The following is a 15,931-nucleotide window of genomic DNA, read 5'->3' on the forward strand; positions in this document are numbered from 1 at the left end:
TTGGTTCACCTTTGTCCGGATCAGTTGAAGGGGACTGTGAACTGGCAGCAAGGTGGGTAGATAGCATGGTCATCAAGTGTTGGTATTGATTTGAGTCCAAGTTCTGCATAAATTTCTCAAGACCAAGTTGTTGATCCATTTGCTTCTCATCATTCTGTGAATTGACAGAAATTTGATTAACAGAGTTAGAATTGGAAAAATGTTGGGGATTATCTCTTGACCTTGTCTTATAGCCTGGTGGAAAACCATGGATTTTATAGCATTTGTCAACTGTATGTCCATGATATTTGCAGTGCACACAGTATGGTCTCTCCTTTTTCCTGTTGCCAAGTTTTGTACTGTCACCATAAGAACCAGAATTGAATGTTCCCTTGCCTTTATCAGATCTAAAGGCAAAGGCTGTTTCCCCACTTGAGTCATTACCAACTGAATATGTACGCAATTTTCTCTGGTTCTCTTCCTGTGTAACTAATGCGAACACTTTATTAATTGATGGCAAAGGATCCATGAGGAGAATCTGACCTCTAACTTGGGAAAAGGACTCATGCAACCCCATGAGGAATGACATGATATATTCCACCTGATAATGTTTGTTTAATTCCTGAACACCTCCACAAACACACTTTCCACAGCTACAATTTGGTCGAAAATTGCTCAATTCTTCCCAGATAGTCTTAAGTTTGGTAAAAAATACACTTACGGTGTCTTGATCTTGAGCTAAATTCATTAATTTCCTCCTTAGTTGGAAAATCCGAGGGCCATTGCTTTGCTGAAATCTCTCTTTGAGATCGTTCCAGATCTCGTATGCAATAGAAGCATAGATTACACTTGCTGAGATGTCCTTCGATACTGAGTTAAGTATCCAAGATATCACCATGTTGTTATTTCGAATCCATGAATTGACCAGATCTGGATCGGTGACTGCTGGTTCCTTCATGGATCCATCAATGAAGCCGATTTTATTCTTAACTGATAATGCAATAGTCATTGCACGGCTCCAAGAGGCATAGTTTTCTCCTGTGAGCTGTTGAGACACTAACACCAATCCAGGACTATCTGAATGGTGAAGGAAATACGGACTGGAAGATTCATCAATGGCGGATTTGCTTATGACAGATCTTGAATCGGAAGATTCTGATTGTGTTTGTTCCATTGCTGTTTGAAATTGCTGAACTAACAACCACGAGATTCAGAAATGAAGAAGGTGAAGATGATCTAAGCTTAATTTTCCCGCTCTGATACCATATTGGAACTGAATTGAGGAAGAGAGAGAAACTCTTTTATTTGATCACAGGAAAAGTGAGTAGAGTTTTACAACACAAGTATAAATAGAAAGGAAACAGAAGAAGCTAGCTAATTCCAGCTGTTAACTAACTAATCAACTAACTAACTAACTGTATACAAATGTACTAACTAACTAACTGTATACAAATGTAATAATACGTAATAATCAGTGAGGGTCATGCCATATGGAGGTTCTAGTAGGGATGATTTCAATGTCACATCGATGGAGCTATGAGGCCGCTGACTCTAAATCCAACAACTTGTAGTGCGCAACGAGGCACCAATGATTTATGTTCACGGAGAGTAGTGGCGCCGCGACGGTGTCAAGAGAGTGTTGATTTTGGAGTGGGCTTCTCTGGCGGACTAGAATGCGGAACTAGAGGTGATGAAAGCCCGGGACAGGGCGAGGCATGCTCGAACATTGCAAAGTTTTGATGGTGGCATCGTGGATTTCCCGGTCATTGGTACCCAAATATGTATTTACCACCATGATTTGAAACCAGAAAATCTGCTGATGGATGACAATGGAACTCTAAAGGTATCAGATTTTGAGTTGAGTGCAATGGTTGGAATGATGAAGGGTGCATTAAGAAGATTGTTTTGTATCTTGGTATTTTTGTTATGTTGAAGGGAGAATGAAAGAGGGATTTGGGCTTTTTTCAAGATAAACGAGCGAATTTTTTTTATCAATCTACAATGATAAAGGGTGGGTAGTTTTTTTACCCGTTCTGTTGTTTAGCCAGAGTTTTAGGATGGTTATTGGTGTTTTGCAAATGGTTCTAGTGGTTTTTTGATCTATGGGGTGGTTCTGTTGATGGTGGTGTGGACGGTGATTGTTCTTTTGCTGGTAGTGCATGTGGTCGTGATGAGGTGGTGTTCATTTGGTTGACGTTCTTGGGGTTAGTGGTTGTGGTGGTGTCAGCATCCATCAAGTGTGACCAAATCTATATTAATTGTGACTTGATTACATACAGTTACAAGTTAGATTGACCTAATCGCAAATTGTCACACTGAAGGCAAATTTAGTCACAATTAGTTGTAAATAACACAAGTTAGTAAATGTAATATTTATGATCGTGAATTTGAGTTGAAGGTGGAAGCGATGGTGCATTGGACGTAATGGTGGTGTTGACTAGTGGTGGATTGTGATGTTCGTTTGCAGTGTGATGATTTATTTGCAGTGATCTATGTGATCAAGTATGTGTTTATTGTGATTGGTTGTGACAAAATTTGTTTGAATTGCGACTTGATCGCATACTGTCACAGTTAAGATTGACCTAATCATAACTAGTAACACAAATGGCAAATTTGGTTACAATTAATCACAAATAACACATCGGTGACTTCATTTCATACAATGACTTGGAAATTTTTTGGGGGTAGGTGAGGATAGGTTAGGGTCTAGGCGGTTGGTGGGGTTGGTCCCGTGAGAGGAGGGGGCGGGGGGAATATTCTAGGTCGGGTGGTGGTCTCTTGGGGTATATATTAATTGATATATTATTAATTTGATGGGTGTGGGGATTCTATTAATTGTGTTGGGATAATTAATTCTAATTAATTATATATTATCTATTATTAATTGAACAACACCTGAATTTTGAAATAATTTGACAAGTTTGTTGATTATGAAATTTGATTATTATATGTAATTATGTATTGTTCCCATATCTTACATCAGCCCACATACCATTGCATATGACTAAATAGTAAGAAATTGTACTTTGGAAACATGCCAAGTAAGAGTGATTAATAACGTTGCAAGATTCTATTCCAATAGAAGTGGATAAGTAGTAAAATAAGAACTTATACTTGACATCAAATTAATCTCACAATTCAACACACTATTTAATCTAATATTTAATAAATAATGCAAATTTTGTGCACTGATAACATTTCGCGAAAAGCCCGAACGTGTCAACTTGTTTCACGAAATTGGTCATGCTTGCCCATCCTCCAAACCCAAACCCAATCACAAAAACCCAAGCCACGATAAAGATGTTGATCGCATACATTGCCGTCCAGCTTGGCATAAAGGATGGGGGCTTTTCAGCAGCATTCTGCAATCAAGAACAATATTAGAAAACATCACATAGGCTCAGATAAAAATTAGATTTTTGATAGATTTTGATAAAAGTCGATGAAATGTAAGGTTAAAAAGTTGATAAAAATTGTGGGTCGTCCTATTTAATGTGTGATTGAAAGCGAGTTTGGAGAAAAATGAAAAAAATGAATTTTAAAAGATGGGGCCAAACATGGACTTAATGATGGGGTGAAGTGGGTGAAGCAGCTACAATCCAGCTCATATATGGAACATAATACAACAATCAAGACTGTAGTACATAACTAAATGAAAAGGACATGCCAACTCACTTTGCTTTTTCATTTTTACTGCTTTTACTGATAAAATAGGATAATGGAATCCAATGTCCTGAGAATTGTATAGTACTGGACGATATTAAAGATGTTACCTGACGGGCAGTGGCTTTTCTGTATGTGAGCATATGAGCGAGAGCCGGGATGATGTAGACGGTGAAACTAACTAAAAGAGCCCCAACCGCGGAATTAATGGGACCAAAAAATGGGAAGATAATAGCTAAGAACCATATCGGTACCACCACAGGTAGCCTTGCAAGTGCTCTTAGACACATACTTCTTGTATCATGCATGCCTATTACCTTCTCCCACACAAAGTACAGTGGCGTACACGCAAATCCAAATGTGATAAACTGTGAAAACCGCGAAAATCCAATCAGTTTCAGTCCGGCTAATCAAATTAATGTAGCACAAAGAATGACATGCCAAAATACAAGAAAAGAATTGCGCATAATTTATGTGGACCTGGTGAATGAGCATGAGGATGACGGCCGCATCACGCCAACTGTTCTTTGGGAGGAGGGAAAAGGCGTTGGCGTGGTTAAGAAGCTCGTCGCCAAACGCCCAATAGACGGCAGAAGCCGATGGTATAGTTAGAGTGAAAACATATAATGTGGCTAATAAGTAAATGTACTTGAACTTTTGGGGTTTCCACATAGCATGCATGATTTCCCTGTCAAATTTTTATGAGAAGATTAGCCTAGGAACATGAAGATTATTCTACCATGAAAAGCCATGTGGAAAATTTCTCAAAAAAATAAAAAAATAAAAATAAAGAGAGAGAAGAAGAAGAAAAAAAACCATTACAGGATTACTTTCAGACTAGATCAAGATCAGAATCTACACAGAAAAGTGGCAGAAACTTGTAGTACACTGAGACTAATTTTACTGTTGTTTCAGCGTCGAGGGGATATGGGGAATGAAGGGGAAATGTCATTTTTTTCCCCTAGCAAACAAAGAAAAAGTGGCCCCTTTATTTAAAATATCAATCCCCCAAGATGCCGGCAAAAGGTGCAAAGAGAAGCCATATAGAAAAAGGAACAGAAGAAGAAGAGTATTTTGCATAAATAATTGAATAGATGGCAGAGGAAAAAAAAAAAGCTTACACAGTGACAGCATGTCCACCAAAGGTGTATAGTATATTGGTGGCGCCAGTGAAGTACAGCACTAGCTTTGTTGGAGCCGAATGTTGCACGTCTTCAACCTGTCCGATAAAATGCCTCAGCCAAAAATATAGATTGCCTCCCCTTCAAAGAAAGTGTGTGAGTGAATATATTACCTGGCCATGGACAAGGGCTGCTATGGTCATGTACCAGGCCGTATAAGTGGTCATCCCAAGGCCAAGAAAAGACCAAATTCGGTAGTTGTGAAAAGAGGGAATGAAAACAGTGGTTGCACAACAAGCTCCAAATATGTATGTCCATGTCCTCTTATCCAATCGATCATTGATGTAGTATATATTACTGTTCATAAAAGAACCCACCAAAATAGAATCAAACTTTAAGAAATCCCAACCTTACAAAGTTAATTAACTGAAGAAAGATTGTACCTTGCACAGGCTATAAGTTGGATAACAGATCCAAAAAGAAGGAAAGTACAGTTGAAGGCTAAACCCACTGCTTTCCAGTAAGGACCCAGTAATCCATCCAGAACTTCAAACCACTGTAAATTCAAGAATAACACTGAAAAGGGTTCGTTTTTAATGTGGAAAAATTAGAAACAAAGAAGGTACAAACCTGAATGACATGGTTTTTGAAGCTAACACCTTCTTTCTCCTTTCTACTGCGATACTCGATGTATAGAACACTAATGAGATAGGCTGTCCAGCTTCCAATTAGCCCATAGAATACTTGAAGCAAGATACCAGATACCATTCCCAGTTGGGAGAAAGAGTATGGCAGTGTCAACAGCACTTGGGCAACCTGCAATACATTTGAAGTCGACACTAATTAGAACTTGACGATATGATAAACAAGATTGCTATTTTAGCGCCTTTTTTGTACTAAGTAGTTACTTGATTTGAAGCGCAACTGAACCAAGCATCCCAAGTTGAGCCACCGTGCCAAAGGAAGCTCTTGACGCTGAACATGGACTGATCTTCCATTGTGTCTTCCTCTTTGCTGTCATGTTCTGTCTCATTGAAGTTCGAGACAATAGCTTCTTCTGCTTGCTTCTGAGACGACATTGTTTTCGATTTCCTCTAAAAAAATGGACGTGTGAAATTCTTGTAGATGTGTAACAAAAAAAGACACTAAATGAGACAAAGGAATTAACCAAGCTAACCCCCACACCCTCCCCTCCTCCTCTTTAGAAAACAAAAGCCAAGAATTTCCAGATCCAGAGAAAAGGAAAAAAAAAAAAAAAAACAAACAATCAAGAGGAACCCATAAAAATAAAAGTAAAAATAAAAAAGCACAAAAAGCTCAAAGAAAAAACCCCAATTTTCACTTTCTAATATACCTTCTTTCGACAGGTCTCTTTCTTGAACCCAGATCTCAGTTTATAAAATAACACTCCCCAATTGATTAGTGAATACGAATATGCCAGTCTATAGCTAGAAAAGTAGCAACAGGCAATGGTTTAATATTTCTTCATTCCAAGAATTGACAGAGGGCTAAAACAATGAAAGAAAAAGGAGAGTAGGGATAGGGCCTTTAATGCACCCAACTACAAAATCTCATTAACCAAAATTAAGCTCACTCAAATGCAGTTGAACAGTATCTCCACCATCAAAATTTGTTGCAGCTGCCGAAACACAAAGGCGGCGACTGCGAGAGCAAGCCCTTAAAAGCAGCAAAGTTCAAGGATGCACAGTCTGTCTTTCTTTCTTTATAGAATTGCAGAGAAGGTATATATATGTGTATAGTTATACAGATAAAGAAAGAGACGCTGTAGTGACTATATATATTAATTGTGGGCACGAAGAGTGTGAACTGTTTCAATTCAGCTTTGAAATTCTGATTTCTTTTTCACACTTCACTGTATTCCACTTATGTTCGATTCTCGGTTTTCGTTTAAAATTAGAGAGAATCGAGAGATTTTGGCGAATTGGTTGTTGGCTCTCTCGTAAGAAAAGAAACCGATCCATGAAATTGGCTGCTTTTGTTACGACATTAATTAGCAGTATACTGTATCCAGTCTAGTCAAACGGCTCCATTTTTTAATCAAATGGAAATTTAATTAAGCATATGAACATATTTGGAAGAGATTTAAATCCGATTAACATTAATTTTTTTATTGTTATTTCACTATTTCAATTTTTATTTTTGAATTCTTCTCTCACAGGACCCACTTTATCTCCAACGGTCAAAAAAATAATTAACAAAATCCCTATCAAACAAGCACTAAACAAGGTTATTCGGCAGAAATTTTATTTTTTGTAAAATAATTTTCTGAATATTAATCTTCTCTAGAAATTCATGTACTAGAAAAATACTTAAATTATCCAAAAAAATTCAAAGGAAAATTCTTAATCTCAAAAATATCTTTTTGACTTTCAAAAGCTTCAAGTAAGTATGATTTTAAGGGGGTTAATTGTTCCAATGGTCACTGAACTTAGGTTCATATCTTTGATTGATCATTGAAGTTGAAAATGTCGAGTTTTGATTACTGAATTTAAGTCAATGTCTTCGATAGCTCACTAAACTTAGGTTCATTTCTTAGATTGCTCACTAAAGTTTAAAATGTCGAGTTTTGGTCACCGAACTTGAGAATATGTCGTACGTTACTCATTAGCATAATTGTTGAATTTTGAAAAGTATCAAATTTACAATGAGTAATGTACAACATTTTTCAAAGTTCAGTGGTCAAAATTCGACATTTTAAATTTCAGTGAGCAATCGAAAACATGAACCTAGATTTAGTGATCAAAACTCGACATTTTAAATTTCAGTAACTAATCAAAGACATGGACCTAAGTTCAATGATCATTGGAACAATTAACTCGATTTTAAGGTTACAAATATGTTATATTAATAATGAAAAAATAAAATACATTTTACTTTGAAAGTCAGTGTTTAGATGGGGAGAACGATGTGTAAACTTAAAAAAATTACATTTCATTTTCATGTACTTGTACGCCTCATCATTATATATCGAGTGGTATAAGGTATAATACCTTCTGGATCATCATCGTAGCTTTAAGCTCGCTACTTAAAACGAATTTAATAATTTTTTTATCATACGTTTATTAGGGAGATGATAAATATAAGAAATCCTCATCTAATTCTCAGTAATTTGTAGATGAAAGTTATCATTTTTGCCAGACAATAATATTACTTATTAATATTTTATTTTCAACTCTGTCCTTAGTAATTATTCAAATATATTCACCGTTCAACTCACGCTCATATGAACATGTGCTTTTATTCTTCATAAACAATCTAATACTAATTTAATTTAAGGAAAATTGCATTCGCTAGTTGTTCATGCATGTGGGCATTATTGAACAAACTTCCAAATGAACATGATCACAATCACTATTAAATGTAATAAAGGTAACTTAATTCTACCATTAAGAATAATAAATTCACGTAAATAAAATAGATACAAGAACACACAAGATGTATAAAGATTCATCTCAATACGAGTCTATATCCTTTTTTGTTAGTGCAATACTTTATTATGATAAAAAGAATTTTACAAGAGAAAATTACATACCATATTTTCCCTAGCACCTCTCTTTTATGATGATAATTCAAAAATAAATGACAGCTCCCTAGTTTATGAGACAAACTAAGGTAAAATCAAAAGTATGAGTGTAACATTTGTAAATTGTAAATGAAAGTTTAATTCTAGAGCACCGACCTGCATTAGATATGATAAAAAAAAAAACTCGTTAAATCTAATAATCGGGAGATCTCACCTCAAACGGGAGCAATGATTCTCCACCTAATTAGGTACATGAGACGGACGGGTACGAGGCGGGAATATGTGTAACATGGCCCGCCTCGTTCAAAGTAAATTTTAAAATGCGAGTTTTTTATTATACAAAAAGAAATATAATCATCATCCCTTTTAAAGGAAACATGAGTTGTTCTACAAATTTTTTTTTTTAAAAAAGTAATGATTTTCACCAACTCAAGATATGAAAAAAAATAAAAAAAAATAAAATGCAAACGGGGAAGAGGACTTGTCCCGCCATCCATAGCCTGCAACCCTTCAGGAGGGAGCTTTTCCAACCCCCTTCCAACCCTCACAGTGACCTCATCATGGAGGTTGATCTGTGCACTAACTCCGTACAACGATAATAATTAAGTTCTACAACTTAATATATAATATTGTGGAAAGTTAAATCGTTCAATCAAAAAAAAAGAACCGATTTCAATATTTTTATGTATGTTCTATTTGAAAAGTAGTTAAAACTCGTAAAATAACCTTACGACCACATGATTCACATCTAAACCTTAGTTTTATTTTATGTAATTATTTTACTACTGCTTCGAGACCTTTGAATTAAACCGGCCGGCCGAACAATTACCTTTATTTAAAAAGCTCACTTTATTTTGTTTTACACGAGTAAAGTCAAATCGGCTCAGTTGGGTCGCCATGAAGAAGACATACAAATTAAAATAAAAACACGCGCAACGTGCCCACATCAAGTCCTAGCCCCACTTCATTTGCCCGGCTCACCATATAAAAGGGATTTTCTGTGCTTTTTCTTAGACGGCTCATTGTGGCGCCGTAACGGCGTTAGCTTTTCTGGTTAAAGTTGAACTTAAAGAATGCTAATTAAAGTTATGGAAGAAGACTAAGGACTTGATAACTGTTTAAGTGTGGATTTTTTTTCAAAAAAATTAACCTAAAGTTAAAGCCATTGTCTAAATTGCAAAGATTTTGTGTTTTAGTCAACAGATTTGTTGATTTGTTCGATTTTCGAGGTGCTTTAGAATTTTTTTAAATTATTATTAAGATTTTAAATAAAGACTTAAGAGTCGAACTTTTCTCCAACTAATCTTGAATATCAAATTTAATTATCTCAAAAATTTAAAAATAAGTAGTAATAATAATACGAGTTCGATGAAATTTAGAGCTTGTTTGGTAGGGGTTTAAAAGTCAATTAAAATTAATTTTTTTATCATTATTTCACTACTTCAGTCGTCATTTTTGAATTTTTCTCTCACAGGTAGGACTCACTTTCTCTCTAACGGTCAAAAAATCAATTATCAAAATTCCTACCAAACAAACACTTAGAGTCGTTTCTAGAGTATAAAATTTCAATTGATGAAAGGAAAACTTCAACGTCAATTTTAATTATTTAAATTTAATTAAGAGTCGAGATAAGTATTACATTTCCCATCCGTGTCTCAATTTCCCAATTAATCAGGGAACTCCCCACGCTATACCACCCACGCCCTTTCATGGCAGGACAATATGAGTGGGAACGAGATAAGGGTGTTAACATAATAGTTATCTGTAAATTAATATTTTTTACTTAAAAGTAAAAGAAATGACTTTTTCAAATAAAAAATTACTTTACTTGTAAACTTTAAACATTATATGTTTTTAGCAAGCCCAATTAATTAAGACAGGCGACTTGAAAAGTTGACATTGTGTGTATCAAGTATTAACCATCGTCCGTTGTAGCCACCAGGCCCACCACCCGGCAAATGGTGTGGTGTAAACGGGGTGCCCCGTTCAAATGGGATTTTCCGGCTGCCTTGTCATTCGATTTTTCACTCCCAATTTATATTTTGTCCTATTTCTTTTTGTTTCTCCAATTTCATTTGTACAATAATACTATTGAACAAAGCTCGACCATATCGATAAATAATAATAATAATAATAATAATAATAATAATAAATCAGGGATTTTTTATTTTTATTTTTATTTTTTTGGATAATTTAAAATTTTGTTACAAAGTTGAAGCCAAAATCAACAATAAATTTTAATCATATATTTTGTGGAATCTACAATTTTTTAAGTCACTAATTTCGTCGACTTGTCTTAGTCGTGCTTGATGAGGTTTAATATTGGGATCTATTCTTTTAATTGACAGTGAGTCCACTTAGTGTGTTCGGGTCAATGCTGTAAGCCAATGAGAGAGGCATTTTGGTCAAGTAAGAGAATTTTGAGAGATTTTTCTATGGTTAGGTGGGGGAAGCAATGGTTGAGGGTGGGAGTTTAGGCCACAGTGGATCAAATTTCGGAATAGTGTTCCATCATTGCCCTTCATAAGGGTCCTCCAATTACCGCTTTTACCCCTCTATCCACTTCGCAATGGACTTTTCACCATTCCTACAAATGCATAGTGATCTCATATTAGCAATGCAAATTTTCTAATTAATTTCTTCTTTTCCTATTAAAATGTTAAATTGACATTATTAACTTTCAACTGATCGAATTTCAGTATTAATCACATTTTATGAAATCCACAATTTTTATCAAAATTCACTAATTATCAAAAAAATTGTCAAACAATCCATTCAGAATACTACTTATAAAAATGACGAATGGTAGTTTTGATGCAAAATTTCATGTTTTTGTCGTTTATTACTATAATACTAATTTCAAACACATGGCCATGTTGGTCACAAGTAGTCAGTAAGGAAGATAGCATTTCAACAACTTCATATGACTAAGATTTCAATTTAGGCTTGATTCGAATAATTTGGCCACACTCACTATCGAAGCATCCGAAGACATTGACAACACACTATATGGACATGTTTGGAATCTTGAATGAACAAAATAAATGGTATTTTTTTTTTCATTGGATATTTAGTTTTATAAATTCAACTTATAAAAAACGCACTTAAAATTGAATTAAAATGAAATTTTGAAGCAAACGAGAACTCATAAGTGGCTTCTTTCTTAAAATAGATTATGTGCCCCTTCGGCAGGTCTTTGCAAATTTAAGTGTTTCTTAAGAAATCTTTTACAAGAGCAAAAAGTAAAAGTAAAAATTCTGCAAAATGAGTCGTGTATAGAACTGGACAATATTAATAACTATTTCATTTAACCATATCAAATACTCGTCAAGTCTAAGCAATATCCACCCCTTTCAACCATTGTTATATAAAATATTTTCTTTGCACTCTTTAAGTTATCAATTTTTGGGTTCTTTAAAGAGCACAAGTTTCTATCACCATCATTACCTTACAATCATTATTCAACCATAAACAATACATGAAAGTACACAGTGTAATTAATTTGAATTATGATAAAATAATCTTTTAATTAAAATAGAAAAATAGAGTATCATTAGTTGCATTAAACAAGCTCATACAATCATCAAATTGAATGATTAATCATCAAAGAAATGCTTGATGGTTCTTTGGTACAAATGCTCTTTATCAAAATGCTTTTCACATATGAAAAGAAGGAATCTTTACATATAATGCATTAAAAAGTAAGAACCCTAGGATGGAATAGGGGTTTACACAAATCCTTTCAAAGTTGGAAAAAGGCCTTTTCAACCTAGCATTGGAGTACCTAATTAGTGCTCATTCCTCTTTATTAAAGTCCATGTTTATCTCACTCTCGTGGATAAGTCATAAAAATTTTCCAATTACGTGTGGAAGAGTACTACGATTTCATACTCCAAAGTCATGCATAGTGTGACATTTAATTTTTTTTTTAACTTATCATTTAATATTGTTCGATCTAGTAATATTGAATATCAATAGTGTTGAATTAAATAGTTTCGACATGATTTAAACAATGAGTATGTTTGGTATTGTGTACCAAATGTATCGCTTGAATAATTCTCATGTTTAGATTTATATTCTTTGATGTTATATTCATACATAAACTAAAATTATGATGATTTAGAATCATCTTTCTCATGGAAGAGATTCACATATAGCCCTTCTCAATACTCGTGATGGGCAACATATTGCAACTTGTTAAACGCAAATAACTCATATAAATAAAAATAATTCTATTTGAATTAAATTGGGGGTACCGAAAGTTATCCCCCCTCTCACAATGCGCACGGGCCTCGCATGAATATAAAAATTTCTAAATGTGGTCCCCACCCCCTATTGTAGGTAATAGGTAAATGATTATGTAAAAAAATTATATATATGTAGTATTGTCCTATAAATAAATAACTTTGATTGTTTTCTATTATAAGGATATTAAGTAGACGGTTGATGTATTAGAGTCAATGCTATTGTTCGTAATATGCATTCTTGTCCTTGTCGCAACTAATTCGGTAAGCTACATGTCCAGTGCATAGAGAACTTCCATCAATCTCCACAACTCTATTAAAAAAACAAGTGATGTAAACTAATTGTACATATAGGCATAGTTCATTTAGAATTATTTTCAAAATACATTTTTTCTTTTTTATTTTTAATCAAGTATTTTTCAATAAAATAATATTAGACGCAATTCCAAAAACTTTCCTTATTTTTAAATCACATATTTTCTATTAAAATACTATTCTAAAATGTATTTTGATGAAAAGTGGGACTCAAGCTGGCTCTTAGACTTTGTTTTTTCATGTTTTAATGTTGAATGCCATGAGATTAAATCAATTCGTGTTTTATTCATTCCATGATTCCATTGTTTCTATAAAAAGGCTATAGAAGGATGTAGAAAATCCTACTATAAATGTCCAATTAATCTATATTATTTTGCTATATCTACTTTGAATATTTTGTCTTCTAAGACATATTCCTACATTATTTTTTTCTACAAAAAATATCTAGGATGGTCAAAATAGCAAAAGGTCTTTAAGTTAGGGGTTGTTTGACACAATTTTTGAAATTTCTTTAACAAATTTAATAAAAAATGATGAAATATATGCTTTAAAAATTAATAAAAATTATGAATTAAATTTATTTGTTGATTTTTTTCCTTTTATATCATGTCTTTTCATGTTTTTTAGAGAACTTCTAACCCCAAAATTCAAAAACGTCTTTCTTGAAGTACATTGTAAAGAATTTCGTACAGTAGAAACTTAACTTTCGACCAAAATCTTGACCTACTTGTAATTCATATAGGAGAGGATGAACTAAAAAAGATGAAATTTAAAGATTAATATTGACAAATGATTAGACAAAATAAAGTGATTTTGGATAAGCAATGAGGCAATTTCAGTTTGGACCCCGTGAAATCAACCTCTCATCAGCTTCGAATATTATTTGTGACCAATTGTCAAGTTCAGGACCTATTCTGTAAGAGTCATACCATCAAACTATAAATATGCTTTGTAAGAGCATCTTCAACAATGATGTAAAATTCGATGTGAATTGATATTTTCGAAACCAATTTTGCTTCTCCATTTATATCCTGGTGGATCTAAGTCCAAATTCTGCTCTTAAAAAATAAATAAAATAAAATTGGGTGCAAGTGGATTGATAGCTTTTGGCATCTTTTAAATATATAAAAAAGATGTAAATTTACAATTTTTTTAAATATTTTATACTGAAGGTACAATTTGTATTTCTCTTGCATCTCTATATAGTTTTCCGATCACTTTAAGATCTAAATTATAATTTAAATTTGATTAAGAGGACCATTGAAGATGCTCTTACTTTATAAATATGCAACCTTACCTTCATATTGCATGACAATAAATATCATCAATTGATAGGCACATGGTTGAAGCACCTTTGCATAGTAATTTGTGAAAGTTAAAATTTAAGTTTAGGCCCACGTGCAAAAACCTTCGTAAAGAATTAAAAAAATTCCGGGCCTATGCCAATAACAATTCACTAGAAAACTAACTTATAATTAGTCCAGACACTTTTAAACCTTAGATGATTTTGACCATCTAACTTGTAAATCATCGAGAAACTCTTTTGGTTGTGCATGTATGCAGTTTCCTGAACTCTGGGCCATTTTTCTCTCCTTTGGATCTCCATGATTGAACTACGTTCTTCAGCACCAAAACTCCAAGTGCCTCTTCCCAAAACTCTGAAGGCTAACTGAAGAAGATAAGATTAGGTTTTGGTGTTTGATCAATGGATCTTTATGTGTTTTGATCTTGTATTGAATATAGAATATTATGGATCAACTTACAAAACAATGATTGGAATAAATTTATGAATCAAAGAACTTGGTGGTTAAATCTAGGACTTTGAATGTGTTGTTAATCTCCAATAATGAGTTATCTATAATGAAAAAATGATTCAACATATTTTTAGACATTCATAGAGTAAATATGCATAGAGAAAAGTGGATGGAATGAAAAGGGATTCAAAATCAAGTACTTGAAGCAAAATAGGATTGTTGGATGTCGACTGTCGCTCGAGCCGCAGTTGAGTAGTCGTTAGTATATTTATTAAAACCTTCTTTTTCGATATCGAATTGAGGTGATTTAAAGTGCATTGGAAATATAACTCGAAGGGCTACAATTCTTATAAAATAGCATTCTCCTAATTCGAATATTTTCTATGTGAAATATGCATTGCACATTGCAACTGAGATTTTAGAGCATAATTTGTGTGGCTCTTTAACACTATTTAGACTTTTAATTGCATTCTATTGATCATATGTGATCTTTTTAAATATCTTTAATATCTTGGACTCTTTCAAGACCCATACTATCAATCCCAACCCTTTTGACTTTAATTTCAATTCAATTTTAGCTAAATTAACCTAATATTAGATACAGATAAAGCCAATTAAGATTAGGACTCTTAACAATTTGGATTAATTATTCAAAATTTAGTCAGCACACTTTACTTGATAAGGTGGGTTTACAAAATTCTTGAATATTCTCGAATGTATCATACTCTATCTTGCATGTTTAGAGGTGTAATAAATTATACTCACCATTAAAAAAATCCAACATAACTCGATAATGAAATTCATCAATCTCGACATAACCCGTTTTACAAACAATCTAGTGGACATGAAAAAAATTTTAAATAGAAAAGGGAATCATGAGACTAGGCTGAGCATGAGATGAGTTGGTCACCCCTACTCACTTCTACATCTCTTTCACGTTTAGTGAGCTTTGTGTCAAGTTGATTTTAAAAGTGAGCTATGCAAATTTGTGTTAGAATATGTTTGTCTTATTGGATTGAATGTCTTCAACTTGACTTCTAGCCTATTTCACAATATTTGGAATACTAACTAATCACATAATATCCTCCGTTATTTTTATATTTTTTTTGAAATTCAGAAATAATAACCGATTCCATAAATCTATCGGATTTTGAACTGAGATGCTCAAGCATTGCTTCCTAAGAGCAGCGTGTCTACCAAATTCACCATAGCGGCTTGTCTTGAACTCATAATAGCCTATGAATAAGCAATCGTTGATATATATTCTATGTTTGTCTCGAAAATCAACCTTCTCATCCAAAGCCTATATTT

General features: G+C 33.6%; 1 protein-coding gene across 1 annotated transcript; it reads right to left on the bottom strand.

Annotated features, from left to right (window-relative positions):
- Positions 1-3,134: 3,134 nt before the first annotated feature.
- Positions 3,135-6,724, bottom strand: LOC111380268 (auxin transporter-like protein 2). Its single transcript, XM_023003781.1, has 9 exons — positions 6,118-6,724; positions 5,672-5,857; positions 5,394-5,579; positions 5,207-5,319; positions 4,937-5,120; positions 4,764-4,861; positions 4,123-4,330; positions 3,753-4,010; positions 3,135-3,341 (listed from the first exon to the last, which is right to left on the bottom strand). Exons 2-9 carry the CDS (start codon positions 5,840-5,842, stop codon positions 3,135-3,137), a joined length of 1,425 nt encoding a protein of 474 aa, XP_022859549.1. The 5' UTR covers positions 5,843-5,857; positions 6,118-6,724.
- Positions 6,725-15,931: the final 9,207 nt, after the last annotated feature.

The sequence above is a fragment of the Olea europaea genome, unplaced genomic scaffold (genome assembly GCF_002742605.1).
Source record: "Olea europaea var. sylvestris unplaced genomic scaffold, O_europaea_v1 scaffold2116, whole genome shotgun sequence".
NCBI lineage: Eukaryota > Viridiplantae > Streptophyta > Magnoliopsida > Lamiales > Oleaceae > Olea > Olea europaea.

Excerpts from the sequence above, each read along its gene's own strand:
- LOC111380268 (XM_023003781.1), bottom strand. The coding sequence starts at position 5,842 with ATGTCGTCTCAGAAGCAAGCAGAAGAAGCTATTGTCTCGAACTTCAAT. Across the intron at positions 5,121-5,206 it reads CAACTTATAGCCTGTGCAAG|TAATATATACTACATCAATG; the intron begins GTACAATCTTTC and ends TTTTATGAACAG. Across the intron at positions 4,862-4,936 it reads CAGCCCTTGTCCATGGCCAG|GTTGAAGACGTGCAACATTC; the intron begins GTAATATATTCA and ends TTTATCGGACAG.